General features: G+C 41.8%; 4 protein-coding genes and 1 non-coding gene across 6 annotated transcripts; all 5 read right to left on the minus strand.

The window, feature by feature from the left end:
- Positions 1-845: 845 nt before the first annotated feature.
- On the minus strand, positions 846-2,093 carry LOC116327277 (transmembrane protein 238-like). Its single transcript, XM_031748815.2, has one exon. The coding sequence runs from the start codon at positions 1,847-1,849 to the stop codon at positions 1,355-1,357; it is 495 nt and encodes a 164-aa protein (XP_031604675.1). The 5' UTR covers positions 1,850-2,093; the 3' UTR covers positions 846-1,354.
- A 2,245-nt stretch (positions 2,094-4,338) lies between these two features.
- On the minus strand, positions 4,339-10,528 carry rsl1d1 (ribosomal L1 domain containing 1). The gene is made up of 9 exons (XM_031748851.2): positions 10,402-10,528; positions 10,035-10,174; positions 9,768-9,906; positions 9,271-9,419; positions 7,044-7,145; positions 6,614-6,707; positions 4,900-5,025; positions 4,616-4,801; positions 4,339-4,511 (listed from the first exon to the last, which is right to left on the minus strand). Exons 1-9 carry the CDS (start codon positions 10,468-10,470, stop codon positions 4,380-4,382), a joined length of 1,137 nt encoding a protein of 378 aa, XP_031604711.1. The 5' UTR covers positions 10,471-10,528; the 3' UTR covers positions 4,339-4,379.
- Positions 6,827-6,954, minus strand: LOC116327342. Its single transcript, XR_004199995.1, has one exon. It is a non-coding gene; the product is annotated as a small nucleolar RNA SNORA55 (small nucleolar RNA).
- Positions 10,529-12,024: 1,496 nt separating the features above from the next.
- gspt1 (G1 to S phase transition 1) lies at positions 12,025-22,228 on the minus strand. Of its 2 annotated transcripts, XM_031748850.2 has the most exons (14): positions 21,816-22,228; positions 21,496-21,540; positions 19,908-20,180; positions 19,794-19,827; positions 19,510-19,587; positions 19,234-19,414; positions 18,961-19,115; positions 18,577-18,717; positions 16,316-16,409; positions 14,824-14,904; positions 14,503-14,676; positions 13,132-13,221; positions 12,868-13,036; positions 12,025-12,774 (listed from the first exon to the last, which is right to left on the minus strand). In XM_031748850.2, the coding sequence occupies exons 1-14, from the start codon at positions 22,009-22,011 to the stop codon at positions 12,722-12,724; spliced, it is 1,764 nt and encodes a 587-aa protein (XP_031604710.1). In that variant the 5' UTR covers positions 22,012-22,228; the 3' UTR covers positions 12,025-12,721. The 2 variants fall into 2 exon arrangements, with proteins under 2 accessions (XP_031604710.1, XP_039472184.1); XM_039616250.1 differs by lacking the exon at positions 21,496-21,540.
- A 100-nt stretch (positions 22,229-22,328) lies between these two features.
- Positions 22,329-27,003, minus strand: dmc1 (DNA meiotic recombinase 1). Its single transcript, XM_031748858.2, has 13 exons — positions 26,618-27,003; positions 26,290-26,334; positions 26,050-26,196; positions 25,849-25,931; positions 24,566-24,618; positions 24,423-24,464; positions 24,274-24,346; positions 24,070-24,161; positions 23,922-23,995; positions 23,669-23,783; positions 23,019-23,079; positions 22,803-22,919; positions 22,329-22,629 (listed from the first exon to the last, which is right to left on the minus strand). The coding sequence occupies exons 1-13, from the start codon at positions 26,672-26,674 to the stop codon at positions 22,560-22,562; spliced, it is 1,029 nt and encodes a 342-aa protein (XP_031604718.1). The 5' UTR covers positions 26,675-27,003; the 3' UTR covers positions 22,329-22,559.
- Between the last annotated feature and the right edge of the window lie 124 nt (positions 27,004-27,127).

Consider the following 27,127-nt stretch of genomic DNA (forward strand, 5'->3'; position numbering starts at 1 on the left):
ATTTTAAAATGACCTTCTATGATCCCTGACCTCAATCCTACTGAGCATCTTTGGAAGGAGCTGAAACATGCAGTCTGAAAAAGGCGCCCTTCAAACCGGAAACAACTGCGGCAGTTTGCTCATGAGGAGTGGGCCAAAATACCTGCTGAGAGGTGCAGAAGTCTCATTGACAGTTACAGGAGTCGTTTGATTGCAGTGATTGCCTCAAAAGGTTGTGCAACAAAATATATAAAAGTTGTGGGTACCATCATTTTTGTCCAGGCCTGTTTCATGCATTTATTTTTTAAATAATTCAGTTGAAGCATGGTTGAAAAGCGTTGTCTGACTTTCACTGGTTAAGATTTATAGAATTTTTATTTATTATTACCTTTGTCAGATTAAAGTTATTTCTGTGACCATTGTGAGTTTTTCTTTCATTGACCAAAGGGTACCAACAATTTTGTCCACGTCTGTACTACTGTAACTGTAACATATGACAAAAAATGTGGAAAGTCATAATAAGTCGTCTTATATTTGTAGCAAAACTTTCTTTGACAGGTCAGACCTGCACAATGTTAAAGAATTTGTGTACCTTCATAACTGCAATGCTTCAGCTGAACCACACTCTGGGGTGAATCGCTTTCTTGGGGTCATCCCGTCACATGGTTTATTGATTTATTGTCTGTGCCTCTATAAAAGGTCTTAGTTTGAAGCCAATCTGTGATAGATTTTCTTTACCATGTAGGGCCATTGACTGTTGCAACACATATAAGCACACAGTGGGACCTGAAACAAGACAGCTGGCAGCAAATAGCTGAATGATCTAAACTTAGCTTGACTTATCACTTTCATGATGGATAAACAAGCATGGAACTTTCCTGTGTTGTCAAAACTACAATGTGTTTATTTTGCGTGATGATATTGAAGCTTTTTTTTAACATAAAATATTAATTTGAGTAAATGTTATACATTTAACTTGTTACAAAAACCATAAAAACCATATATCATTCCTCTGATCGTGTTTAGCACACTTCTACTGCCGTCCTTTTACAATAAAAGGCTGTCCGTAACACATTTATCAATATATCTTTTCATTTTCTATTTACTGTCAAAATCTGTGACACGAGTAATATCAAAAACAGTGATAAGTGAGGAGGCTGTTGTCTCTTAATCGATGTCATGTAAAAACACTATTATAGTGTGCAAAGTTTGCATCTTATCAGCAAGGTACAATCATGTGGCTCTTATCAGGGCAGCACTTCATTGTTACCTAATCATTACTTGCGCATGTTGGTAGAGCAAACACAAAATCCCTTTCAACAAAAGGCAAATATAATGATCGCAGTCCAGTGTCTCTGTTCTGCCGTGGAGCAGCTCACACTGACAGTGTCTCTCTCACAAATTCGTTTGAAGTAGAAGCCAGGGTGCCGTCATAGATTGTAGAGAGCGACACATCTGCACCGGCGTTTACAACTCCGTTGTCGCCCGGGGGGCCCTGTCTAACCTGCCTGCCGCTCTTTCTGAAGGAGTTCCTGATCCCGCTGGCGAGGCGATCAGACAAGCGCCTCACCGCCTGGCTCAGTCCACGGTTCTTCTGCTTCGTCATGCCCACGTCGTCCTCCAGCTCCTCCGGCGGCACGTCGATGTTCCCCGTGTACCAGAACACCCACCAGATCAGGCTGAGGAAGAGGATAATGGCCCCGCCGTAGACAAACAGATCGTGGATAACCAGTCCTCCAAACACCCCAATCATTATAATCAAGACACCGAGTATGTCGTGGGCCACTGCGAACCAAAATGAGCACTTGCAGCGGCCAACTCCTCCGTACCTCTTCTCCATAATGGGCTCCACCTGTACAGGTGTTGACATGATGACTTATCCAAAGAGTTTATCCAGACGTGGAAGAAAATCCAAAGCAACAGATTTTAGCAGCCGGTGTAAAAGCAAAGACAGTCAAGTCTGATCCTCGCTGAGAGAAACATAAAACAACCTGCTGTGACACGGTCAAAGTACAGTGTACTCAGGCCATTATCAGCAAGAGCCACACCAGCTTGACTGTACTGGATGTGTCAGAGCACTATATAAAGCATTTAATAGCATTTTATCTTTGACATCATCAAGTCTTTTCCATCTTCTGCTCAAGCCCCCTGGCTGATCCGTTTCCGCCTTTCCTTCTCTTTCAGAATGGGGACCCACACCAGCCCCATCGCCACAAACATCAGCCCTAAAGACAGGCAGGCCGAGGCTACAGAGCGGGACGCTCCAGTCACCCCTGAGTACTGGAGCAGTAAAAGTACTGTGCCTGCTACAGACATCAGAGATCCCATCACAATCACAATGATAGGTTTGTGGAGGTAAGCACGGCCCGGGGATTCAGCAGCTGCTGGCTGTAGGTCTGGGTACAACCGCTGGCTCCCAAAGTCACCTGAAAAAGAAGTTTCCATAGTTGAAACGAAGCCTTGTACCTTTGATGTACAGAGAAGGGAGATGATAGCAAGTGGACCTCAACAGCACTCCAATTTTCTTCTTTAAATCAGTCCCGAGCCATTCTGTTCATTCACCCAGTCCATGCAGACATCCGTCAAGAATGCAGCACCTCCCAAAAGTCACATGAAAGAGTTGTATCATCTGCACGATGACCAAGTGTGTGGCTGCCTGATGCGTCTCTTAATCTGCTGCTCAGTAACCCGTGAACACGCTGTAATTCCAGATGGGCCACCACACCCACACAGCTGAGTGAGGACAGACAGTCGCAGCCCACCTGATGACAACAATGTCATCACCTCTCATTAGCTCGCTGTCAGGACGATCTTGTTACAGTACACTTCCAAAACAAAGGCTGTCTATTCGAAAGCAGGGAAAAAACAACCCAAAACTGCTTATTGTCACAAAAAAAGGTTTGGTGTGTAGAATGTTATGCATGCTTGCAGTTTCTGACATTATTATGTTGCAAGGAAATGCAGCATTTCATATATTGGATATACTCCACCCCCTTACACACACACACACTGCACTATTACTAGCTGACAGCAGCTGCACAGGCTAGGTATTATTCCTATTAACAATGGGGATGTCATCTGATACAGCTGATGACTTTCCAAGCACAGAGCCGTATCCAGCACAAGCAAACAAGGCTAATACATGTTAGAGCACACAACTGTTCATATACATATATGTGTATGTATATATATATATATATATATAGAGAGAGAGAGAGAGATAGATAGATATTCTGTATACAATGGTCAGTAGAAACCAAAATCCTCAACCATGTAAGGGCTGGATTCACAAGAAAAGTTAAACGTAAAAACTGAAATCGCGAGCTGATCCAACTCTTGTCATAATGTCTGAGTTTATGCCTCCTTTGCAGGGATCGACTGCCTGAGGCATTAAATCTGCTGACAACTCCAAGCAGCGAGGTTTCTTGTTTGTGATGCTGATCTTACTGCCATTAGCGTCACATTCAACAAGTAAAATGCACCAATAGATGATTGACTCACCTGCTGCACAATATTCCCCCCACAATTTTCAAAAACTCCCAAAGTGCCCTTTTCAGCACATTTTGGATCATTGTCTAAATTATACACTCATCAACATCTCCCACCAGCCTAACTGACAAACGACTCAAACACTGTTACTAGTGAAGTGTCTGTAACTGAACACTTGAATCTTAGTAGAAAATGGCTGTAATTCCTCAACAAGAAACTTTTACCATCTCCAATTAAAGCTGAAATTTACAATCCCATATGAATCAAATAAATATCATTTGAATGCATTTCCATTTGTCAGTGGCAACAAGTAATCATATTAACCCAACTACAACCCTGTAATACCATGTGTATCATATTTGATACATGAGTTTGTGTAATTTTTTCACCCAAAAAACCTAAAAGAATTGCACATTTTTTGCAATAAATTGCACAAAAACCATCAGGTGTATTGAAAATGGTACACATGAAAACTAATGCTCCATGCTTTAGCCCTGCGTCAGGCAGGTGACCGGTCCAGGATGTACCCCGCCTCTGCCCTATTGTAGCTGGCATAGGCTCCACCCTCCGCTGCAACTCCTCCAGTTTCAAACACATTTAATGACAAAATATTTCAGCGTTCAGGCTTTATTACAACAGCACAAAACCCCAACACTGTATATGAAAACTGGGAATTGTGTGAGAATCCTTCACAGATTAGCTGCTTGATTAGCTCGAGTCGAAGGCACTGACACTGTATGATGACTCACCACAAGATGGGCTTGAATCAAACACATTATGAGCAGTAGTTTTGTCTCTACTGTCATCAAACAGTAACATTAGAACATTCACAGAATACATCATAACTAAAGGGAAAAAGAAGAACAGAAGTACAGAGAAAAAAAACATTTATTTAATGTCCATGTTAACGATCATTTCACTTTAGGTACTTTTCTTTTTACTTTGGAGTCGGTCTTCTTGATCAGTTTGCTCTGAGCTTTTGTTCCTTTCTTCACCGCTGCGGGTTTGGGGGCTTTCTCCAGCTTCTTCTTTTTGGACGGCTTCTACAAAAAACAGAGGAAACGTTAACGATGCCAAAGAAAAACAAAACCTGAACTCATCAGCTGAGGAATACCCTTCAACTCGAACAGCTGTGAAAAGGACTGACCTCCAGTTTAGGCTTTTTGATAGGGGTTTCTATGGCAACCAGCTGTGGGATTTCTTCCTCCTCCTCTTCAGCTGCTGCTTTATTTTTCTTCCCCTTCTTCTCCTTCCTCTTGCCCTCTGCGGTAGTATCTGCTTGCTTCTTGTCCTCTGTCTTATTTTTCTTTGTCTGCTTTGTGGATGCAGATTCCTGAAATGCATACAAACTTGTTACTTTTCCGAATGTTTCAACAAATGCAGCTTATACAAAAAAAAATTAATACATTTTGAGTGCTAACTTGTACTCACCTTGTCCTTAGGCGTCTGAGCTTGTTTAGACTCCAGGACAGAGAGATGGCCCAAGTCTGAGGTGTAGATAGGCAGAGCCACCGACGTTTGACTCTTTATGTGGATGAGTTTAATCACCGGTCCTTTCTGTAAAACAGCGATCAAATCAGACACGGCAAGAAAAACTTGCATCGATACATAAAAGAACGCTGTGCAACTTTTTGAATATACTCGATGTATCGCAAGTTTGTCCACGTACGATGGTTAAAATAGCTTTATCGTAACCATCGAGTATAGGTTGCCATGGAAATATTAAGCTGTCTGCACATAATTCACTGCGAGTTTTTTTTTTCCTCCCACAAGCTGCGAATGCATCATTAATCCCCCCTCCCAACCGGAAAGTTTTCTACCCGGCACACTGAGCATGCGCGTTTATATACAATCAGATAGGAGAAATATGGCGACGGCAGGCGATTCAGACTTGGATTTCACGAGGAGGACGTTGAACAAAATGAGGTAATTTGCAAAACATTCCGTACAACTATTGCCGGAAAAGGTAGAAGAAACACAAAGTTATTCCACCAGCTTAAAAGTGATCCACTGCAGAACGTTTTAAACTCCGCGTGTGAACGTCTCCCCACACACCAAAGAAAACTTTAAATAAACCAGCTGTGACATGAGCTACAACGGCGATCGGCGAGAGAAAGAGAAAAACAGCACGGTAAGTTTAATTCCATGTTATTTTTTATCAAACAAAGTATATTTGTGGTCTGAATCTGCGAGATCTCTACACGTGCCGTCTGCTTGGTGAAGTCGAGTGAGTTTGTAGCTTCCTTGTTTGTGTTTAGGCACATTTCATGAAATTACGCAACTGCGTTTTTAATAGTTTGCTGTTTTCGCTGTTTGATGGTTGTTGAAATGGTTCATGTGAGCTTTTAGCTGAGATTCGGAGGTTTCTGTGGATATCACACACGCCGACTTCACCTAGGCTTAAACTGCAGCTCACTCCCTTTGTCCCCAGTGCTGGGTACACTGGGGCTCAAGACATATTGTCATATTTTATCGCGTATTGCAATACAGCCAAAAAATAATCACAATATTAGATTTCCCTCACATTGCCCAACCCTAACACTGATCAGTGCCCATTTTAGTGCACAAAAATTGCGCCATTGGTTACCGAGAGGTGCAATTTCTTCCACACACGTAACAATCAATTAACCGCTGACTGCACGAAAGGCCCGATCCCACTGAACGCATCATCCATCACGTTTAATCACAGGCAAAATAAAAACTGCTGAAGCCAATGAAACTGTTCCCATTTGCCATTAGATGCTCACCATGTCCAAAACCCAGAACTTGACTTCTCTGGAACGAACACTGAATGTCAGCGGTGCTGGAAGCTGACAAGTCAGCCATTATCTACATGCTAGTATGACACGTACGACTCAAACTTCTTCATTTCTGCACAGAGACGCTGGATTTTTGTTTTTGACACAAGTAGACTGGTGCTTGAACCAGTTGTGGGGACTTCCCTCCTACGCTAAAGAGGCAGAGCCTTACTGGGGTTTTATGTTTCAGCAGGAAATCGTTGCGGTTACTACAATGCAACTGGAATTACCATCTCAATATAAGGAATAACATTTATTCATTTAGAGCTGGCATAGATCAGCTCAGTCGGGGTGTGATAACTCTAAAATCTAACAACCAAATGTAAAACACATGATAAAATTCTCACCATGCGCAGTTTGGTCACCACTGTCTGCACGGCAGCCTCGATGTTTTCCGTCACCTCGTCTGCAGTCATGCCCGAGTGGGCAACACGTGCCATACTGCAACACAGGCAGAGTGCACGAAAACACAGTGTTACCAAACACAAAGGTCACAGCAGCAGTATATGAAGCACCAATGTGACTGTTTCTTATTTTTACATCAAGTAAGATGCTAAACATTGTGTATCAAAGTTGTAGAGACAGGCTCCACAGAAAGAGGAGGTCCATCTGGATTTACTTTGAGTTTCTATAGCACCAGTCTGACCCGTATCGATTACAGAGAATCGACAGGGTTGTACTGAGGTGCGGTTAAGATCATCTGCTACTGAAGAGTTTTTAAAAAAGGGGAATTTCTGCACAAAAAGCTGAAACCAAGGACACGTGAATAAATCTCACCAGCAGCAGCCCTTGTTGGTAACCTTCAGGCTGGTCCCCTGAATGACCCTCTCGATGTCTCTGGCCAGATGCTTGCTCTGCAGGTTCACGCACAGCGGCTCTCTGGAAAAGAAAGCAAAATGGTAAGAATACAACCGTCGCAGCTACACGACACCTTAAAGTCATTTGCAGCAAAGTATCCAAAACGGAGAAACGTTCAGAGAACACAAGTGGGGGTGAGGAATTGTGGGAATAAGGGGCTTTGCTTTCAATAATGTTTCAAGTGACATTAAGCTCTTATCTTCTTTGGATAACTGGATTTGCTCTTTTCTCCTCTGCTGCTGATTTTTTTTTTTTTTTTTTAATGTGACAGTATGTATTGCTTTGGCATTTTCTCCCTCTGCTCTTTTAGTGGCTTCTGTGGCTCAATGCTGTATTTTCAAATCCAATTTCTTGCATTCATCCTCATACAGAAGCGACGTTAGGGTGCGATGGCACGACTGGCTAAGACCTGCCACAACATTTGGGAGTAATGCCACAACTGGGGGTGAGACTGCAACTTGCCACGATTGTTGCAGCATCTGGGTGAGATGGCATGACTTGCCACGACCTGCCGCGGCGTTTGGGAGTGATGCCCCAACTTGCCATGCCGTCTGGGTAAGATGGCGTGACTAGCTACGACCTGCTGCAACATTTGGGTGAGATGGCGTGTTAGCTACAACCTACCGCGGCGTTTGGGAGTAATGCCGCAAGTTGTCACAACCTGCCGCGGCATTGGGTGCAATAGCGCAACTGGCTAAGACCTGCCACAACATTTGGGAGTAATGCCACTTGCCACGATTGCTGCGGTGTCTGGGTGAGATGGCGTGACTTGCCACGACGTTTGGGAGTAATGCCGAAACTTGCCACTGTCTGCAGCTGTGTTTAGGGATGAGCCTGCGACTTGCCACAGTCTGCTACGACCTGCCGCGGCGTTTGGGGGTGATGTCATGACCTGGCATACACCCATGAAGTAGAGCTGGGCGATAAAACGATAACGATATTTATTGCGAAATAACTTTTTCTCGATAGAAAAATTAAACTATTGCGATAGACCTCATCTCTCTTGTCCTCTTAAAAAAAAAAAAAAAAAAAAAAAAAAGAAAAAAAAGAACAGCCAATCCAAATTAAGTAGTGCAGAGCCGAACCAATCACAGCCGCAGCGTCACGTCACGTGACTTGTTACGTACAGCACAAGCGCCAAGGCGCACATGTGTATTTGTTTTTGCAGCCGTGCAGCCCGGGTAGCCCGGGTAATGAAGGAAATGAGTTTGCCGACTAGAGAAAAATCAACCGAGAGCGTGAGCGAAGGTTACCGAAGAAAAAACAGATGATGGTTCCAATGTCGGAGAGCTTGTCGAACGGAAGGGCCACAGAAGTTCCGTAGTGTGAAGGTATTTCGCTATTTCAAGTCTGACAAAAACAGAGTAGCGCGCACTGTAAATTGTGCCGAAAGCAAGTCTGGAAATACAATAAAGCGGTGCATGCTCAATCTCTGACTGAAAGCGCTAATTCGTCATTCGGCTTTTGTCAGACTAAAGTAACTGTTAAAACTGTTTGAAAAGCTAAGCTATACAACAAGGAGAGATTGAGAATTTCCTTTTAGTTCTCAGTTTATTTGATATTGACAAAAGTTAGTCAATTTTGTCTGTTCTTCTGTAAAACAAACTAAGATTTATTTTTAGAATTAATATTTTGTTTCTAAGTGGAATTGACAATTTAGTGGTCTGTTTTGTTTGTTCTATTTTGAAACTTAAACGCTTTAGCAGCTGCCTTTTGTGTAGTTTGCAATATTTGCCTTTATTTATCTGAAACTGAAGTCTCATGTTCCTTAAGTACATCTGCCCTGTTGAACTTATTATGGGAAATAAATATTTTAATTAAAACAAGCTGCTAATTATTTCACATTTTACTTGTGAGCAACGGCACATTTAAATCTTACAAATATAGTTATTTGGCTTATATCGTGATATATATCGTTATCGCCTGAAACGAAAAAAATCATATCGTGATATGAAAAAAATCTTATATCGCCCAGCTCTACAATGAAGCAAAAAAAAAATTACCGTGTACAATAAATATTCATCAAAGAATCTTTTGTTTATAGTATAGTTTATAGTCAAACCATAGTTCTTATTTCTCACACACACACACACACACTAAACAGGACAAACTGGCATAGAAAAGCGCTCTCACGTGTTGCTCTCACTTTTTACTTTTGTAGAAATGTTTTCCGAGGTGCGTTGGCAGCAGTCGGCGGATGCGGTCATCAGAAATGAACAGGTCAAAGTTTCCCAGCAGGCGGCGCTTGGCTTCGTATGGTTTGTACTCCGTCTTCAGGACCTTGTACGGTATGATCTGCACAGACAAACACACGATTCTGAATGTTTCTTGCCACTGACAAGACGGTTTAAAGTAGAGAAATATCCTTTTAGGCTACAACACAGTCTTTAATGTACACTCAAGATAGCTGTGGGTTTTTTGGGTGAGTTAACCACAGCCATCCTGAGCGTACATTTTATTTACTTCTACAATAGTTAAGCTAATGTCCACACACACTTTAAAATAGCAAAGGCCACAGGGAAAAATGGAAGATGGAAGAACGCAAGACGAATGTAAAACGGGAAACTCAAGGTTATTCAAAGGTCTTTTATTTACTAGAAAGGCGTTGTGTGACTGGACCAACATCAGTTTAGAACAGTGTACCTCTGATATGCTTTTGACACCTCTCTCCTGCAGAAGCTTCTTATAAAACCTCTGGGTCTGGTCTGAGGTCATGTTGGGCTCATCTCTGGTGAAGAGGCAAATCTCTTCTGTGTCTGACCGCTGGCCATGGGGCAAGGGACTATGGATAACAAGAAGAAAACAACACATTCAGTCTGGGGGAATGCCATTACCAATGAATTATTTTAAATTTGGAGAAAAAAATTGCTGCTACGGAGGAATTAAAATTCAGTCGACCGGGCTGCTCACATGCGTATGGTCTGAGCTTCTTTGGGTATCTTCCACAGGGTGAAGAGCAGGCTAACATGCTGAGCCTCATCCAGAAACAGCGCCTCACCACTAGCTTTGTTTTTTAGGAACGCCTGCAAGGCCTGGACGGCCTTCTTTACCTGTCAGACACATTAAAGTTAAGCCACCACAATACAAATGTGGCAGCTTCATACCTGTGCTATAAATTAGCATTTGCTAACACCAAACGTGTTAGCATGTTGAAGAAGTTAGTTGGAACCATTAGAGATACGTGGTAACAAGCTTGATTAACAAGCAACGTAACTCAAAAATTCTAATCACGACTAATTCATATTAATTTGAAATCACAAATCAATCAAACTTTTACCTGCGGTCGGTCCAGTAAAGGTTTCTCTGCCATTCTTTGCACGTGGACCTCCGAAACACCACAGCGCATGCGTTGGATAGGGGCTCAGCTCAGCCCATACTGTGACGTAGGGCTGTAAAGTTCGGCATCCTTTATATATATATATAGATAGATATATATAGATAGATATATAGATATATCTGCACATGTAGAAACCATCTCAGCCTGGACCATCAAACTGCTCAGGAGGGACTAATCCTAATGAAAATCCTGTCTAGTCATATTTTTTTTAACAAAGGTCTTTTTATTGAAAGCGATTTTTATACAATCACAAACAAATTAAACATACAAGCAGAGGATCATACTGCTATTAAGCTGAAACACCCTCCCATCTGCCAGAATTAAAGGAGGAAAAAAAGGGTTGGGGGGGGGGGTCAGATTAGGCAGGGTTGTCATATTTATTGAAATTTCTGCTGCCCTACTGGCCTGATCTCTCTTTAGAAAATTAATTTTTAAATGTCAATGGAAATTTTACATCCAAAAATAAAGGATATATTTAAAAAGAACAGCTTTGTCAAAAAAAAAACATGATTGCAGAAATGTTCTTGCTGTCTTAAAATTTAATTGATATATTTCACGAGAGATATGTCGTTATTCACAAACCAGCACAAACCGGAAATCCCTTTTTCCACACCGGTCTTTCTGCTTCCGGATCTGTGACTCGTCACATGACTCGTCTTCCGGCTGAAACGACAACGTGGGTAGCACCCACTCCAATCAGAGACGTTAACAGATGATGACGCTAACGATAAAATGGTGACTCAGAAACTGTAAGGGAAATTATAATATAAATAAAATAATAAAATATAACAGTAAAGTGCAGCATTCTTGCAAATAAGAAATTAGTGCAGAGCAAATCGTTAATCAGGTGATTTAGCCGGGTCAAAAAAAAGAGACACTTTCCTGACATGCAAAACTCTGACTTTAAGCTCGACATAACTCGTGAAGACATTAATCTGTCTTGGTATTCTGCCTCAGATCTCACAACCACCTGATAAACTTTCCCTTTCACACTTGCCGCTATCATTACGTCACCCTGATATAATCTCCTCACCTTGAATCCTTCCATCACCGTCTCCCTGTCCGGCAAGTCTGCCACTCCAGACTTCCTTAATCTACTCTCAAACACTCTGCACATAGAAAATTTACATATTACAACCTAAATTAAAAGTGTTAATTGTAGTTTTTTTAAATATAAATTTTAACTCATAACAAAAAACAGGGCCTTTTAATGGTTCAAAAAGTAGCATCATTATGACTTAGCCTATCATGAACTTTTATTCCATCTGTCACTAAAATAAATAATTCATATAAACATGCCAATAATCATAAGCTAAGCTAACTGCAGCTTGCTTAATTAAAATCTTACTTTTGACACATCTTAGTCCCTTTTTAACTAAGTCTGCATCATCCAGGTTTGTATGATAAGGTTGTGGGTCTTTTATTGTTAGACCTTTGTTTTTTGATTAAATAAGGAACATATCTAAAATAAATGTGGCATGCGAGTGCAGTCGTTTTAACTGACATCTATATGCACAATACATCGCTGCTGTAAATCTGTGGTACGAATCAGACAAATACACCTTTCAGTTACAGCTTGATCTTTTATTTTCCATTTCGATTATGTAACAGCTGTGTGGGTCTGTCCGTGTGAGTGTGTTTATCCTTGGTTCATCAGAGTAGTATGTGAGCTCAGTCCAATTAAACCATCTCATGTGGAGAGAGACCAAACTAAAGATTCTGGCACAGCAATCCTTAAAATCAAATAAAAATGTCCTCTCTGGACTCTTAATCCTGCTCTTGACATGGGAGAAGCACTTAGCAAATGATAGTTATAGACTAACTCTGCTCGTTTTACAGGATATGAAATCATTCTGGACTTTATTTGTTTTTGTTGTTTTTTTTCCTTCCCCAAACTCAACAACACTGCATCCACCTCCATTCAAAAAACAAATGGCGCGGCCAGCAGACCGTACGGTCAGGCCTGGGAGTACAGAAAGGGGTGGGGCATGTAGCTACATTAGTGGCATAGCTGAGCTCTCAATATGAGAAAGCTGACACACTGGACTTGGTCTCTCATTTCATATGGTTCATCATAAAAACTGATTCAGTCATGTTTTCTTCATTTGACATGATTTTATTCTTCCCTCCTTTTTTTGTCGTTGTTCATCTCTTCAGCATAGTTGTGTGTAAAGAGAGAGTAGCTGTTTGGGTCGGCTCTAGCAGCGTTTTTCCTCTGGGAACGAGTGGAAGAACTCCATGCATGCTGCCATTGTTGCATTTAGTCCTTTTCTGGCACCAGCTTCAGCACTTTGCCAATGGCGATTGTTTTGCCTAATGGTATCAAGAGAAGTGAGGGACAAAAGGGCGATTCAAAGATGCCTGAAAACAAATCCAGCTAACTACAAGCCTGCACGGTGTCCTTACCTTCGTCTCTCAGTGTGAATCGCCCCATCTGAGGGAAGTCTTTGAAGGTCTCTAAGCAGATGACTCCTGCTGCCCGGAGCCTGGCGATACAAACCTGGTCCTGCTTCACAAAGCGTGGTCGTGTTTTGCTTTTCTCTCCCGTCTTCTTGTCCACCAGACAGATTAAGGCCTGTGGTGAGAATTGCACGAGTTTAGTACAAGTAATCAAATAATTAAGGAATGAAATAACCAGATAATTAATATGTAAGCCCAACAGTAACTTACTGTAATTTGCACTTCTTCGATGCAGGTGTGGATGTGAAGGACTGCATTGTAACCAGGACAAATGATGGATTTGTGCTCGATGATGACGATCTAAAAAAAAAAAAAAAAAAAGAACATTTCAGAGGAATTTAAAACCAGTGTTGTGTCTACACATAACAGACAACTTAGCAAAGAAACAATTTTAGATTGTATCTTTAGATACTTTGTTATTAGTAGCCTGTTACAAAAGCACATCATAAAGTATGTACATAGTAGAAAAAAACAGAAGAAAAGGCAGCCAACAGCCAAAGAGCAGCGTTGATGTCCTTCAAGAAGCCTAAAGAACTATTCCTGAAGATTACTTTTCAGACTGGTTTTTTTGCCTTATATGCTGTATTTTCCATGTGTATTTGGAGATCTTTCAATACATACAGTACAGGAGAAGCTGACAAAAGATTCAGACTGAGAATCCCAGCTGTGCACAAAAACAGCCAAGGAATGACACAATCATCAACAAGCGGGCTTCGCAGTATTCCCAGTGTTTGTTGTCTTAACTTCAACCGAGCCACAGGGGGGTCCCAAGCCTGGATAAGATGCATCTTTGATCTTTTCCAGATCAAAAATGCAGATAATGAAGAACTGAAAGTGAACCCGAGTCTCACTAGAGACTAGTAGATGGGTAAATCATTTTTTGCATGTTAAGAATCTCTTGAGGCTTTGAAATTTTAGGAAACATTTGGTAAAAAATGAACGTTTTGGACTACAGGTGGGTTTTTGCATGCTGCGTCACATATTCTCTTATAATACCAGAAAAGATCCTCTGATCCTTGTGACCCCTTAACACAAAGCAGTGTGTATGCTACGATGTTTAAATGGATGTCTTGCCTAAGATTATTTTCAGGCCTGAAGGTAAGCATTTCACAAAGAAAAGTACAGATTATCAACACATAAGTAACTATTTGTCTGGCAAAAGTCTTACTTTATAAGCCCGTGTCAAGCTCCATCACACAAACCTGCAATTAACACAGGCTTGAAAAATGTGTCTCTAAGGCTCTTATGGAGAAATGCCTCATCTTTGATAATTACTTCTGCTGGTCTGTGTAGACCTGCTGTGACACATGATCATCAACCAGAGTGGCGACTGCTTTCTAACAGAGCCAACCTGCAAAAGGATGCATTTAGTTTTGTTTTTAATATGAGACACAGCAGAGACATGGGAGCGGATTCATTACAGGAGCCTGTGGTGAGGAGTTTATTTGCTGGCATTAAATTAAATAAATGGAATCACCTGTGGTTACCTCACCCCCCTTCACCCCCCAACTTCTCCCCACAGTTAACGACTTTCATAGTCAGAAGATAGAAGCCAGCATGCAGTAATTATCCAGTCTTTACCTGCGCATCAAAGGTGCGACCAGAGTGGCAGAGGTTGTCGGGGCTACAGAGGATAAAACCAGGAAGGATTTCTTCCTCCTCTATGCCCTTCAGCCGCAACTTCAGGTTCTCCCCAGGACTTGCGTCGTCCGTCTCCACATCGTCACTCAGCAGGCTCAAAACCTCCACCGTGTGCTGCAACACACACACATGCATGCAGCTGCACGTGAAGTGAGGAAAGACTATTTCTGCATTGATGCAGAAGTATATATGACTGGCAATGAAAATGAAACTGAGTATTTGTGGTTACAGGATCCTCTTTCAATCAAGAAGAGGACTCACCCTGTTTGGCATCATGACCAGCTGCTGGGCTTTACTAATGGATCCGGATTCCAGCTTTCCAAGGATAACAGTACCCATATCCTACAAACAAGGAAACCCACAGTTAGAGGCAATATTCAAGTAAATGCACTACACTTTGCTGACCGCTAATACACCCATGTGTCCAAATAACATCTGCCATATATATACTTTTACACTGGTGGAAGCTCATATCAAATATGATCAAAGTTTCTTTGCTGTGCGCAAATAATCCCTGTGAGCACTGGAGCTCCGCCCCCCTTCTGTCCAAATCTCATGTTTACGAGGAGCAGCCAATCACAGGAAAGCTGGCTTAAAGGTAAGGTGGGTGAACTGAGGGGATGCACCATAGCTCAGAACAAGATTATAATAAGGATTATCTTGAACTTTGAATCATGCAAAGCTACTCTAGTAGAGTCCAAAAATAAAAATATACAGTTCAAATATATAAATTTACTATATACAGTCAGTAAATACATTCTGACTGTGGTGGGTGTGGCTCAGGAGGTAGAGTGGAAGGTCAGGGGACTGATTCTCCAGCGACTCAAGTCTGCATGTCAAACTATGGTTGGGGAAAGATACCGGGGCCCAAGTTACCACCGCCACATGTTTGAGTGTGCAGGAATGTTAAACAAACCCTTAGGTACAGAAAAAAGTGCCAGTGTGTGAGTGCCAGTCCATATCCCATTTACTTTAGTCTCAAATACTGCATTTCCTCATACTTTCAATAAGCACATACTTCTAACGCAAGCCTTAGAAAACCATGGACTCTTGGAAGAAGCAGCTTGCTGTATAAGATATGACTTTTCTCTTGGCAGTGAAAAAAATGAAATAATGATCATGACTGTGAGCTTTCAGACACCACCAAAATAATGCACAGTGTTTTCTCCACAGCTGCCGTATCAAAGTCCTGGCAGTCTCGGTGACCATTAGTATGCAGCATCCAGTTGACCTGAACCATAATCCCATTACATCAGGAGAACACCAATTGAGGCTACTTAGTCATATAACTGCTACATAAGGCTCTTATGCAATCGCTGGGAGAGAAAGACAACAGGACAAAGACAGATGATGACATATGAAGAAAGGAGGGAGAGCCGATGGTCAATTTTTGTTTCGAAATAATTCAATTCCAACAACGCTTACAGTGTGTGATGAACGGCTTCCAACATCTAAACCACGCCAAGCGCCAAGAAGCTGAATTATCTCAAAGAGGAATGGCTGTGCGGAGGCCACAGTTTGTGTGTGTGGCTCATTGTGTGACTGTCTGTGTGTTCTGGGAAAAAAACTCAAGAGGAAGCAAAATGACAAACTGACGAGGGAGCGAAAAAGGATTTTGGCAAAGTGAGCACGAACCAAAAGAAATTTTACACCCACTCATCCTCTGAGAGCGGTGCTGTGCAGAACACAAGCTGCCAATGGTTTCGGTTTTCTTCTTACAGGAAATGAGAATCAAAAGCTTCCAGCTGCTCACCTTGTATTTGTCTACGATAGGTAGTCTGACAGGTCCGTCACTTGATCTGGTGAAGTTTGGCAAACTGTCCAGGTGGGCAATAAATGGCAAACCCCTGTTAGAAAAAGAAATAAGCAAAACAAAAGTAAACAGTAAAGGTTTTAATTGTAGACAGCATTTGATTGAAAGATTGCTTCACACAAAACAAACAAACAACACTACAGAAAACAGAACAAATCTGTGCAGTCTCATTTCTCTATGACTTGATGTGACTCACGATATCTTATTCCAGTGTTTTCTCTAAGTTTTCTATGTACTGTCCACTGCTGCAACAAAACAAATTTCCCATGCATGGGACTATAAAGGTTATCTTATCTTATGAGTTCTGTAAAGCAAAAAGACAAAGAAACACCGCACACACCGGTTTTCTTCATTATAAATACTGGAAATATTTAAATCAGCATGTGTAAACAAACCTTACCTCCATCTTTTTAAAGGGGACCCGTTATATTTTTCATTATTTCCCGCCATTTATGCATACTGTTGCAATCATATATGCTCATATTAAACACAGCCAAAGCTAGCATATAAATGTGACTCTAATGTTCCGGCTTCAGACCATTTTTTCCACTTTTTTCCGATTTGCATATTATGAAGTGTGTATGTAGAAAGCAACACATTTGAAATGTTCCCCAATTTATCACAGTTAACTGCCACATTATCAAAAACACATTGCATCCAATTGCCTACTTGACCGCCCATTCAATGGCAAACTGATAGCAGACGTTTTATCGCTGTCTGGAAGCGCCAGTCTCTTTAAAGATGGCAGCTGAACACAAGTGGTTGCAAACCTGGTCCCTGTCTTTCAAAGGCAACAACATCCCAGATTCACTCCACACCTTTGTAATAATCTTGTTTGTGCTGCAGTGTCCAACCTCTGTTTTTCCCAGCATGACTGCAGCATAGAGCGGCCAAATGGAGAAAAAATTTAAATGGAGAGGGAATGAAGCGCTAACGCAGCGTGCTTCAAAGAGTTCATTAACTAAGTGGCTGCCTCAAGGCCTAGGGTAAAATACATAAGTCTGATTTCAAACTACTCTGACAGATTACAACAAAGAAATACGGAGCTGAAACTCAGCATAATAGGTCGCCTTCTTTAATTCAAACAAATTGTCTCTTTGGCCTCAGAATTTTGATCCCTTGATCCTCCAGAGGGTGAAGGAGTGTGAGCTGAACAATACATATTGATTCTTTCTTCACACATAATTATCAACTTATGCAGCAAAGCAACTATCCTATCACCCCAGCTAAGCTTTAATATGGCCATTATGATCACTGTGTATTTCAGAATCACTGTTATTATTGTTATTTATAGATAATTATACTGTATGAGATGATTAAGGCAGTGACCAGCAGGATGACAGGGACTAATTAGTATATTTATGTGCTTAAAGTCAGCAAGGTCGACACAGTGTTGTGGTTTTTTTGTTACTGACCCTTCTCTCTGGTGAGGTCTCACTGTATCTTATAAAGGTTCAAGCCTGGTGATGCCTTTCAGAGCACAATGACCTCACTGTGTTCTGTTTGTCTTGTGTTCTCACTCTGTGAAGGCTTTCAAGGACAGTCTGTCTGCTTGTTGACAGTGCAGGAGCTCACCATGTGCCTTTACATCCAGAGGGGTATAATGAAAACTCTCTACTCTACACAGTAATATAATAATATAACCTGAAGTATTGACAGAACACCTAGAGGCCCTCTAGTTGTTGCTCATCATAATCATTAATATAGTCGGCACCCATTCTCAGCAATCATAATTACAAAGAATCAAAGAATCCTCTCGACAGCTCATTTATTCATTTTTTTAATTCACTCACATATTTAAATTAGTACCTTTAAATGTATTTTTTTTCTTAAAAAGCCACGTGTTTAAATAATCAGTGTTTTCTTTCTTTCTTCCCCTTTTGTCACTCCAAGCGTAACATTTATTCACAGGCTTTGTGTCAGCTACTAATCTGCATATCTGTGTAATTGATCCCTTTGTTGTCTTTCTCTTTGATTTGTCTTCCTGCAAAGCACTTAGCGTGCATTTTAAATAAACTCTCGCACGCAAGCAATAGACCGAGCCGGGCACTCATCATTTTATACTCATCATAGAGCAGGAAATACAGACTACACCAACTATATCTGAATTCGCTGAAATATAAATAAGCGTGACATACGCAGAAAGAGCTCACGCGTTCAACGCCTGATGACTTCAGGGGCCGTTCAGAGAGCTGACTTACGTGTACCAGGGGCATTCGGGTACAGGGTCCTTGAGGTTGGCACCTGTGAGTCCAGAGCAAGGCATAAAGTGGATGTCCTTCTTAGGGTTGAAGCCCACCTTCTTTAGAAATGGCACCAGCTTCTCCTTACACTCCTCATACCTGCGAGAAGAAAGCAAAAAAAATTATTAAAACATTTGTTTAACATTGTGTTTGAAATAAATGTCACACTGGAATCATAAATGAACAAATAAAACAAATAAAATCAGTCATTTAACCACAACTGGTGATGCTTTAAAGCCCCAAATCACTACTAACCCTTTCCTGGAGATACTGCGTGTTTTTCTTTTTTAAATAAAGTCCGACATAAACATTAAAATTCCCAAATTATCCATTTTAAATCACCTTTCTAGGCTCCAGTTGACAGTGGGGTCATCCATCTTGTTGATGAGGACAATGAGATGTTTAACTCCTGCTGTTTTAGCCAGCATGGCATGCTCCCGCGTCTGCCCACCCTTTTCGAATCCCGTCTCAAACTCCCCCTTTCTTGCCGAAATCACCTGGCAAAAACCAATAAGGCAAAAGAGAAATATTTAGAGGGCGCCTTTTATATTAAATCAACCCATGAAAGAACCTGGTGATATGTTTCTGAGGTTCAGGGATACAGATCTGTCTCACCAGGACTGCCAGGTCAGCTTGTGACGCCCCACCGATCATGTTGGGGACAAAGCTCTTGTGTCCGGGGGCATCGAGGATGGTGAAGTGTTTTTTCTCCGTCTCGAAGTAAGCCCTTCCTACCTCGACCGTCTTCCCTTTGTCTCTCTCCTCCTGATTTGTGTCCAGAGCCCACGACAGGTACCTGCAACAACCGCGCTCGTGCATTCATTTATGTTTTACAAACAGGTGCGTACGGCACAAAGAAGGTAAATGCCGTCAAAACACAATGCCCCTCACCATGTCTCCCTGTTTTTTTCTTTCGCTTCTCTTTCATATTTCTCCAGGGTTCGTTTGTCCACCATTCCAGTTAAGTACCTTTCAATGAGGGCACAAAGGGAGGAAACGTTAACAAAACGTGCAGCCTAGTGCACGTCCGAGACATCCAGAGGCTTCGGCTGTTGTAACAGATGACTCAATTCTGTGTTTTTATTCTCCTGTATCGCTAGTTGAGATACAAACAACTCCATAAAGAAATGAATAAAAAACAACACAAAACATTTAAAAAGAAACGGATCACTCACATGATCTGTCCTCCGATCGTCGATTTCCCGGCATCTGGCAAGTAGAAACAATTTTTTAGTGAACATAACTTCGCATAAACAGCCTAAAATGAAACACAACCGAATACAACGCACCAACATGACCAATGAAGACCACGTTAACGTGTTCTTTCTTAGGAGCGTCTGGTGGTGCCGGAGCCACTTTGGGCAGGGGCATCTCCTCCTCTTCCTCCTCCATCATCTCCTCGTCCTCTTTCCCTGCTGCGCCTCCCTCCTCCGCGCAGGTCCCCCCAGACCCCAGATCCTCCTGTCCGCCACCTCCTTCGTCTCCCCCGGGCTCCTCCTTCTGCTCCCACGTCTCTTCCTCTGTGGGCATGTCTGCCTCTGTGCTTCCATTCTCCACTGGAGCTGGAAGCACACATTTTGTACATTTCTAGTTATCTAACGCCGCTGTAATAACCGGCATCGCACCAAAAACTTGGGGCTGCTTTTCATTTGCTGGGAGGAACTTTAAAGATGCTGTGTGATAGGAATAAAATCAAAAGTGACTACTGACTTATTGCAGATCCTGGACTTCAGTCAAGCTGATGTAAATCTTGCCAGATCTTTTAGCAAATTTAAATCTTTTAAAGCACATTTGCACAAAGATTTCGATCAAAGAACTTCAAAGACAGGCCTCACCTCCATTTATCTACATCTCCTGCATAGTCTATTGCTTTAATCCAGCATGCTGTGTAATATGTGTTGCAAGACTTTCTAAATAACCTAAAAAGCACCCTATTGCTACACATCCGTGGTCTCCTGCCCACTTTATAAAGACAAAATCAATGCGATGTTCTGCAATGCAAGCGCGTCAAAAATAAATAAATCAGGAGCAAGAGGACACTGAAAATGTGCTGTGCCTTGCAGAAGAAGAAGCATCTTCCCATGGCAACACACAAATAAGCCTCCAATTTCCGTCACTATGAAATTATGCGGCCCAGCAGTTGAGTACAATGTCTATTTTCTTCTCCACGCCCTTCATTTATAATCAGCTGACTTTGTAGGCTGTCTCGTCAAGCTGTACTTGAGACATGTTTGGGGACATCTGAAGGGACGAATGTTACAGCAACCATCTCCATGAATGTGTCTGCAGGGAATGGGACTAAGGGATGTGACCGCAGAGCTCGCTCACTTATCTGCCCTTATGTACACTACACGGTCATCTGGTTTTGTGTCCCTGCTTCAGCCACTCTTTGAAAAGCACAAATGAGTTCCCCATAACTCAAGCAGAGGCGTATGACATCGGGGCAAAAGGCCAAATATGAGGGAAATGAAGCCTCGCCAGAACAAAGTTAATATGTTCCTGGTGTAACCAAACACAGTGCACTGACACAGAGCAGGCCGGGGCCTTGGACAGGCAGCTCTTGACACATACGAATCACGGCATGTGCCAGTAGGAGATCTATTTTGGGCAGGAGAGAGTGAGGTTGCATCACATTCTACCTAGGCCCATGCACGTGGGTTTCTACCAATGACAGAAAACCAAATATGGCTCAGTAACTGTGACTACAAGTAGTGAGCATCCAAGCTTTAAAAACTGCATGAGGTCTGGTGTGACACTTATAATGTGGATGTTAAATCTAGCACACCTGAGCCTGTATCTACCCTCTGAAGCTTGAGCTAGAGCTGTAACTTAACCAAGTGAACATGCAGTGCACTGGAGTACACTGTGGATGCGTACCGACTGTTTCTGACACCTCCATACTGGCAGCTGGATCAGGGGTACCTTAAAGATAAGAAAACAAAAAATACTTTCGTAACTACTCATTAGAAAAGATTGCCCGCGGCTCACATATTTGTTGCTACTACGTCATGAATCAGCTATTGCACCACAGCCGCACTTGTGCCGACTTGTTGATGAGTTAGAGGGTATGCGATAACTGTGATAGTGGCTGAGGTTCAGAACAGCGAGTTACACACAGGAAGGCTAACTTAGCTGGACTAGCAAGCAAGCTAGCAAGTTAAGCTAACTTCCAGCCAGCTGTCTGGCATTTAACCTACCATCTGAAGCCGGCATTTCCACAGCGCTGGCTTGAAGGAAGCTTGGTACAAACACCGGGGCGTTAACGTTGGGGACAAACGGCTTGGCGTTTACGTTAAGGGCGGCGAAGGCGGTTGGGAGTCCTGCCGCGGCAGCAGGGGCCTCGGCATCCTCTTCCAGCTCCCACGAATCCGGGGCTGTGTCTCTCGGGTCCATCGCTGCTTTTTCCAGAGTTGACAGGCTTCCCACCACCGGGCAAGGCGAATGATTTTTGTGGTTCCGTTTATACGGGTTTAGTTGCTGGTGTGTTTCAGACTCTTAGCAGCACGCTCGGTGAAGTTCCCATTGCTTTGTTAAGCCTTGCCTTGACAAGCATATGGATCCCGTAGCTGACGAGGTGGTGCACGGCAGCTGCACGTCCCTCGCAGACCGCCAGGGGGCAGCACCGGACAACTGCAAACCCGCTAAGTGTACAGTCAGGGTACAATTAGTCTTTCTACCCCCGCAATCAAACCCAAGTATGAAACATCAGAAAAGGGATTTTTTTCTTTATTAATTTCATAACAATCTCTCAAACACAGAAACAACAACAACACCAAATAGTACAATAGTATATGTCAGACTTTAATCTTTAACAAATTACATACGGTTAATGAAACTATTAATAAATAAATAATAATAAATAAATAATATAACTAACAAGTTGATGGGTTAGCAAGGAACAGTGTTAACATGCAAGTCTCATCTTTTCCTTTTATTATACTTCAATCTTTGGCATCAGTAACTCCTCCAGCAGAGATGGCAAACGTAGCCTCATTCTCAGGCATATCAGGACTGGAAGAAGACACGAAGAGACAGATGAGTGTAGAACATTTATCTAAGACTTTTCACGCTTTGTTCACGTTCACATCTTTGTCACTACAGTGTCATATCATGTCTTATACTTGATCCAAATCATTAATAATTAAACTGATCACTATGAAAATTGCCCTTGAACTGCTAAATACCTGTCAAATATCTTGGCAATTCTCATCTCCCCACGCCCCTTCCTCAAGCTGATGCGTGTGGTGGAAGCGTGGGCCAGGATGTGCCCACCAATTGGCTTCTTGGGATCAGCTTGAAACCTGAAATGGGTGAGAAACTTAAGAACATCTCAGCAGTGTTTCACAAGGCGTTTGTGTAACCTCCTATTTGTAAGCATGAGGGTAACTGCGCTATCTTACGTCATTCCGGCTCCAGGATCAGCTGTCATTTGGTTGGTAATAAACACAGCTACGTTGTACTCTGAAGAAAACATAGATCAGAGTCAATGAAGTTTGGACGCAAGCATCAGTTTAAGAATCGCAATCACGCACAGAGAGAGTTGAAGGTTTGTAAATAGTTGCTGTCTCATTTATGAATGCAAACAGACTGCAGTCAGTCTGAATGAGTCTTTGTCAATGAGCACAGCTTGAGGGGACTCGACTCAGCTGGTTGTATTTTAGTTATATTCTTATAGACCAAGAAAAGTGAAAGATCAATGTAATATTCCCTTAAGCATCTCATGAGTTGTTACAATGTTATTTGTGGTAAGCGTGCATCATGGGGTGCCTGGTGATTCCCACCTCTAGGATCTAGCTTCCAGGTTGGAAAAATGACGTCAGTCCACAGTTAGTGGAAACACTCATCTCGAGGCTTTAAAAACATTCTGTCTCCATGTTGATGATCGTTTATCCTACATTCCTTATACATAAAAGTTACTATATGAGGAAAATGATCAGGATGCTATTTCCAGTCAACCACCAGCAACTTCTGTTTCCAACAGGTCGTGTAAAAGATAAGGTGTTAATGGCATAAATATTTATACACAAAAGCTGAGAATCCTGATTCAGACCTTCAGAGATCTTCTGCAGCCTTGAAAGCATCTGGGCCAGTTTCTGCTGCCGCTCAGCGAGCTCCCCTCTGCCAGAGAAGTCCACTCTGAACAGAGCCATGATGGAGTCGATAATCTACCAATGAGGAGCACGCAAGCAGAGTGAAAGGCCAGAGAAACAGGGAAACCCGGGTTCTAGGTGTTGTTCTCCACCTTGATTAGATTTAGAGTTGATGACTAAAACCAGTATCAGAAGAAAAGTTCTCTTGCTTACCAGCAGCTTGAACACGCCTCCTTCTTCATGAAATTTGGCTGCTACAAAGTCCAACAGCTCCATCTGGTGTTCACCTGCAGAGTTTTCAGTTCTTTATAAAATGCTCTAAAAAAAGTCAGTCTTAATCAACTGTAATGGATGTTCGTACTAGTGTAGGCTCGGGCGTAAAGCACGTTGTCCAGCACGGCATCATGGTCCACGTTAAACCTGTCAGCGATGTCTCTCAGTCTGTCCGGGCGACTCAAATGAGACAAGTACAAGTCAAGGAAAATGGGAGGCCGATTACCATCAGCATTACATGGCAGGGTTTCAGCTGACGATATATATTTGTGTCGTGCCATTCCAAGGATACAAGGTGTTCTCCGTGTCAATGAAGATTACTTTTCCGCCCGAGTATCCGTCCTCGCCCGGCAGCTGAGCAGTGACTGAACAACAAAGAAAGCTTTTTAAACTACTCTGTATCAGGAAGCTAAAAACAAACAAAAAAGGTTCTTTACTCACCACAGAGCGTGTGAGACAGCTGGGTTTTTCCTGTGCGAAACTCTGGAAGAAGACATACTGAGAGTAAATTCATGAATTTGAAAACAGACACCAAGATAGGAAGACATCAGAGAGGAACGGATTACGGGGGGGTGTCTGCTCACCTCCAAAGGCCTCTGTGATCGCCATACTCTCTACACCTCCACCCAGCAATTTACTGCAGAGACACAGTTCACATACATGTAAAATCATACAAAATCCCATCGGTTTAATCAATACTAATGCAGCTGTTGATAAATCTCAAAACCTCCTATATCCTCCACGTTACTGCCAATTTATCTATTAATATGCTAAAGCTATGAAGCAAAGAAGAAAGTCTAGTGTGATTACTGCGTGCACAAAGTTCAGTGAAAAATAACCCTGAGATTCACAACTGTGTGCATTTTATTGAACTACAAGCATTCTGAGTCAGCAGACGACTGCTCGCTACCTGTTATCTGCGTGAACTGTGGGGAAGTTGAAAAAAACAAACAAGCAAAACTGGATAATTTATGACTGAAGGAACTGAAACAGTGCCTGAGGAGGAAGCCAGAAAGTGCACAGCTTTTAAAAAGAGTCAACTCAGAAGGGACAATGGTTTATAACAAAAGGGAGGTTTCGGGTTAAACAAATAAACAAAGTGATGAACTTTATCTCCCCTGAGACAAGACGTCTTTCTCGGGTAAGAAAAGGAAAAGTTTCGACATGAAAAATTATACAAAACAAATAGAACAACCTAACAGAAGAAAATGTGCAGTCTGAATGTGTGCTCTGAACACAGACCACACAAAAGGAAGAAGAGTGAGGATCTGATGAGTGGGTTATAAACAATTAGTAAGTCACAGACACATTGGAGGGGTCAAGCAACTGAGAGGCTTATAAACTAGCACTGAAAGCCAATGAAGTGACTTCAATAGTGGGGTCACATTTTCACATCTGTAAGAACTGATTCGTCCTACTGATAACCTGGAGACTCCTGCAAATTGAGCGTTACAATAATTCAACCTGCTTGCTTGCTAACCTAAAAGCATGGATCAAGTTCTCACCAATCTTGAGTTTTAATGTTTTCTGAATATGATTATCAAATCTAAGATCATTGTCCAAAATAATTTCAAAATTCCTGACTTGAGACAGGGATGATAAATATGAACAAATTTTTTGTCTCTGACTTTTTGGACTAATACCAAAAACAAAGATGTTTGTTCACATTTTATGAGACCTTCTAGCCTTCATCCAAGTGGCGAGAATTTATGCATAAAGACAGTTTGAGGCAGTTCTTAATTAAGGTATGGACGAATTCAGGTGAGAAAATACTGATGAATGCTGGACTTGCGTGTAAAATGAACACAGGGTACACAGGGTTTTGTCCACTGTTTGTGAATGAGGCCCAATATGAGGAAAACTTAACTCAAACTCTTGGCTCCCAGTTGTGACGTGGAACACCTGCTTCCTCCTTGCGCTGTATTCGAAGGCCGTCTGGAAACCGACATTCTACAACATAAAGAGAATCATCTATAACACAAATCGTCTTTTCAGTCACGTTTTGATTCCACTACAGACATAAACTGGACAGAGCAGATATTTAAGGATTCAAGACGCAGCATCTTACCAGCATTTTTCCAGCAGCTTCCTTGATTTTTTCCACTTTTGCTTCCGACAGGCCCTTGATGTTACACAGAGCTTTGCGGGTAGTCATCTGGATCCCCTTAACAGTGCAGATGCCCACTGACTTCAGCTTTTTGATGTCTGCCATGTTCTGTGATCACACAGCAGGAGGGTCAGATTGATGCTCACACACTCCAATTGCTTTTTGTTAGATGAGTGTGTTTGAGCTCAGCTGTTTACTCACTATCCCGTGTTTCTGCAGGAGATCAATGTCTTGGAAGAAAGACTCCTGTGAGGTTCAGAGGAAAACTCTATATGAGCTAACTGATCAAGACTAAATATAACATTAAAAAGCCTGCAGATTATATCTTTTCATAATGTTTTAATCTACTCTTCTGTCATATTATCTTTATACAATATTTGTAACCAAAATATAATATAGCTTAAACTTTAAGTTATTTAAACATTTTTTTTAATCTTAAGGCAAATCTTTATTTAACATCTTTTTTCTCTTTAAAGAGGGACACCGTAGTATTAACACGCACTGAATAAGAAAAATACCCAAATCTTACCTCATCATCCTGGAAACTAGAGTCATCTTCAACAACTTGATCCTCTGCAACTTTCATTTTTAATGCAGAATGAGGTCAGAATTAAAGATGAAAGGTATTTTGATTACTCAGCTAAGATCTTTAGCCAGTCTAAAATCAAGCTAACTCTTTGCTAACCGTACACCGCTCTTTCAAAGCAAACAAAAAAACAAAACAAAAAACAGGTTAAATTACAAAACAAGACTGTCAGATTATCGTATGATTATTAACTTCCGGACGCCAACTACAGTACGCTCACGGATGAAAAACAAATATAGTGTCTAAAGTTTAAAAGTTAGCTTTTCGTGTTCATGACAAAACTGGCTTTTTGTCACCGGCGGGAATTTCTGACTCTTCAGGTGCAAGCGGAAATTTCTATATTGACCAGTTAAATGAACGTGACCAAACAATAGTTAGTATTCATGTTGCGTTTAAGTGTTCCCAATTACATCATAGAAAGTTAAGGCTTTAAATGAATATCTCCATAAAATA

Source organism: Oreochromis aureus, linkage group 8, assembly GCF_013358895.1.
Source record: "Oreochromis aureus strain Israel breed Guangdong linkage group 8, ZZ_aureus, whole genome shotgun sequence".
Taxonomy (NCBI): Eukaryota; Metazoa; Chordata; class Actinopteri; order Cichliformes; family Cichlidae; genus Oreochromis; species Oreochromis aureus.

Excerpts from the sequence above, each read along its gene's own strand:
- LOC116327277 (XM_031748815.2), bottom strand. The coding sequence starts at position 1,849 with ATGTCAACACCTGTACAGGTGGAGCCCATTATGGAGAAGAGGTACGGA.
- rsl1d1 (XM_031748851.2), bottom strand. The coding sequence starts at position 10,470 with ATGCGCTGTGGTGTTTCGGAGGTCCACGTGCAAAGAATGGCAGAGAAA. Across the intron at positions 10,175-10,401 it reads CTTTACTGGACCGACCGCAG|GTAAAGAAGGCCGTCCAGGC; the intron begins GTAAAAGTTTGA and ends TGTGTCTGACAG. Across the intron at positions 5,026-6,613 it reads TGGTGACCAAACTGCGCATG|AAAGGACCGGTGATTAAACT; the intron begins GTGAGAATTTTA and ends GCTGTTTTACAG.
- gspt1 (XM_031748850.2), bottom strand. The coding sequence starts at position 22,011 with ATGGACCCGAGAGACACAGCCCCGGATTCGTGGGAGCTGGAAGAGGAT. Across the intron at positions 21,541-21,815 it reads GGAAATGCCGGCTTCAGATG|GTACCCCTGATCCAGCTGCC; the intron begins GTAGGTTAAATG and ends CTTATCTTTAAG. Across the intron at positions 12,775-12,867 it reads ATTCACACTGAGAGACGAAG|GCAAAACAATCGCCATTGGC; the intron begins GTAAGGACACCG and ends TGATACCATTAG.
- dmc1 (XM_031748858.2), bottom strand. The coding sequence starts at position 26,674 with ATGAAAGTTGCAGAGGATCAAGTTGTTGAAGATGACTCTAGTTTCCAG. Across the intron at positions 25,932-26,049 it reads AAGCTGCTGGAAAAATGCTG|AATGTCGGTTTCCAGACGGC; the intron begins GTAAGATGCTGC and ends TTTATGTTGTAG. Across the intron at positions 22,630-22,802 it reads ATTGCCAAGATATTTGACAG|TCCTGATATGCCTGAGAATG; the intron begins GTATTTAGCAGT and ends GTCTTCTTCCAG.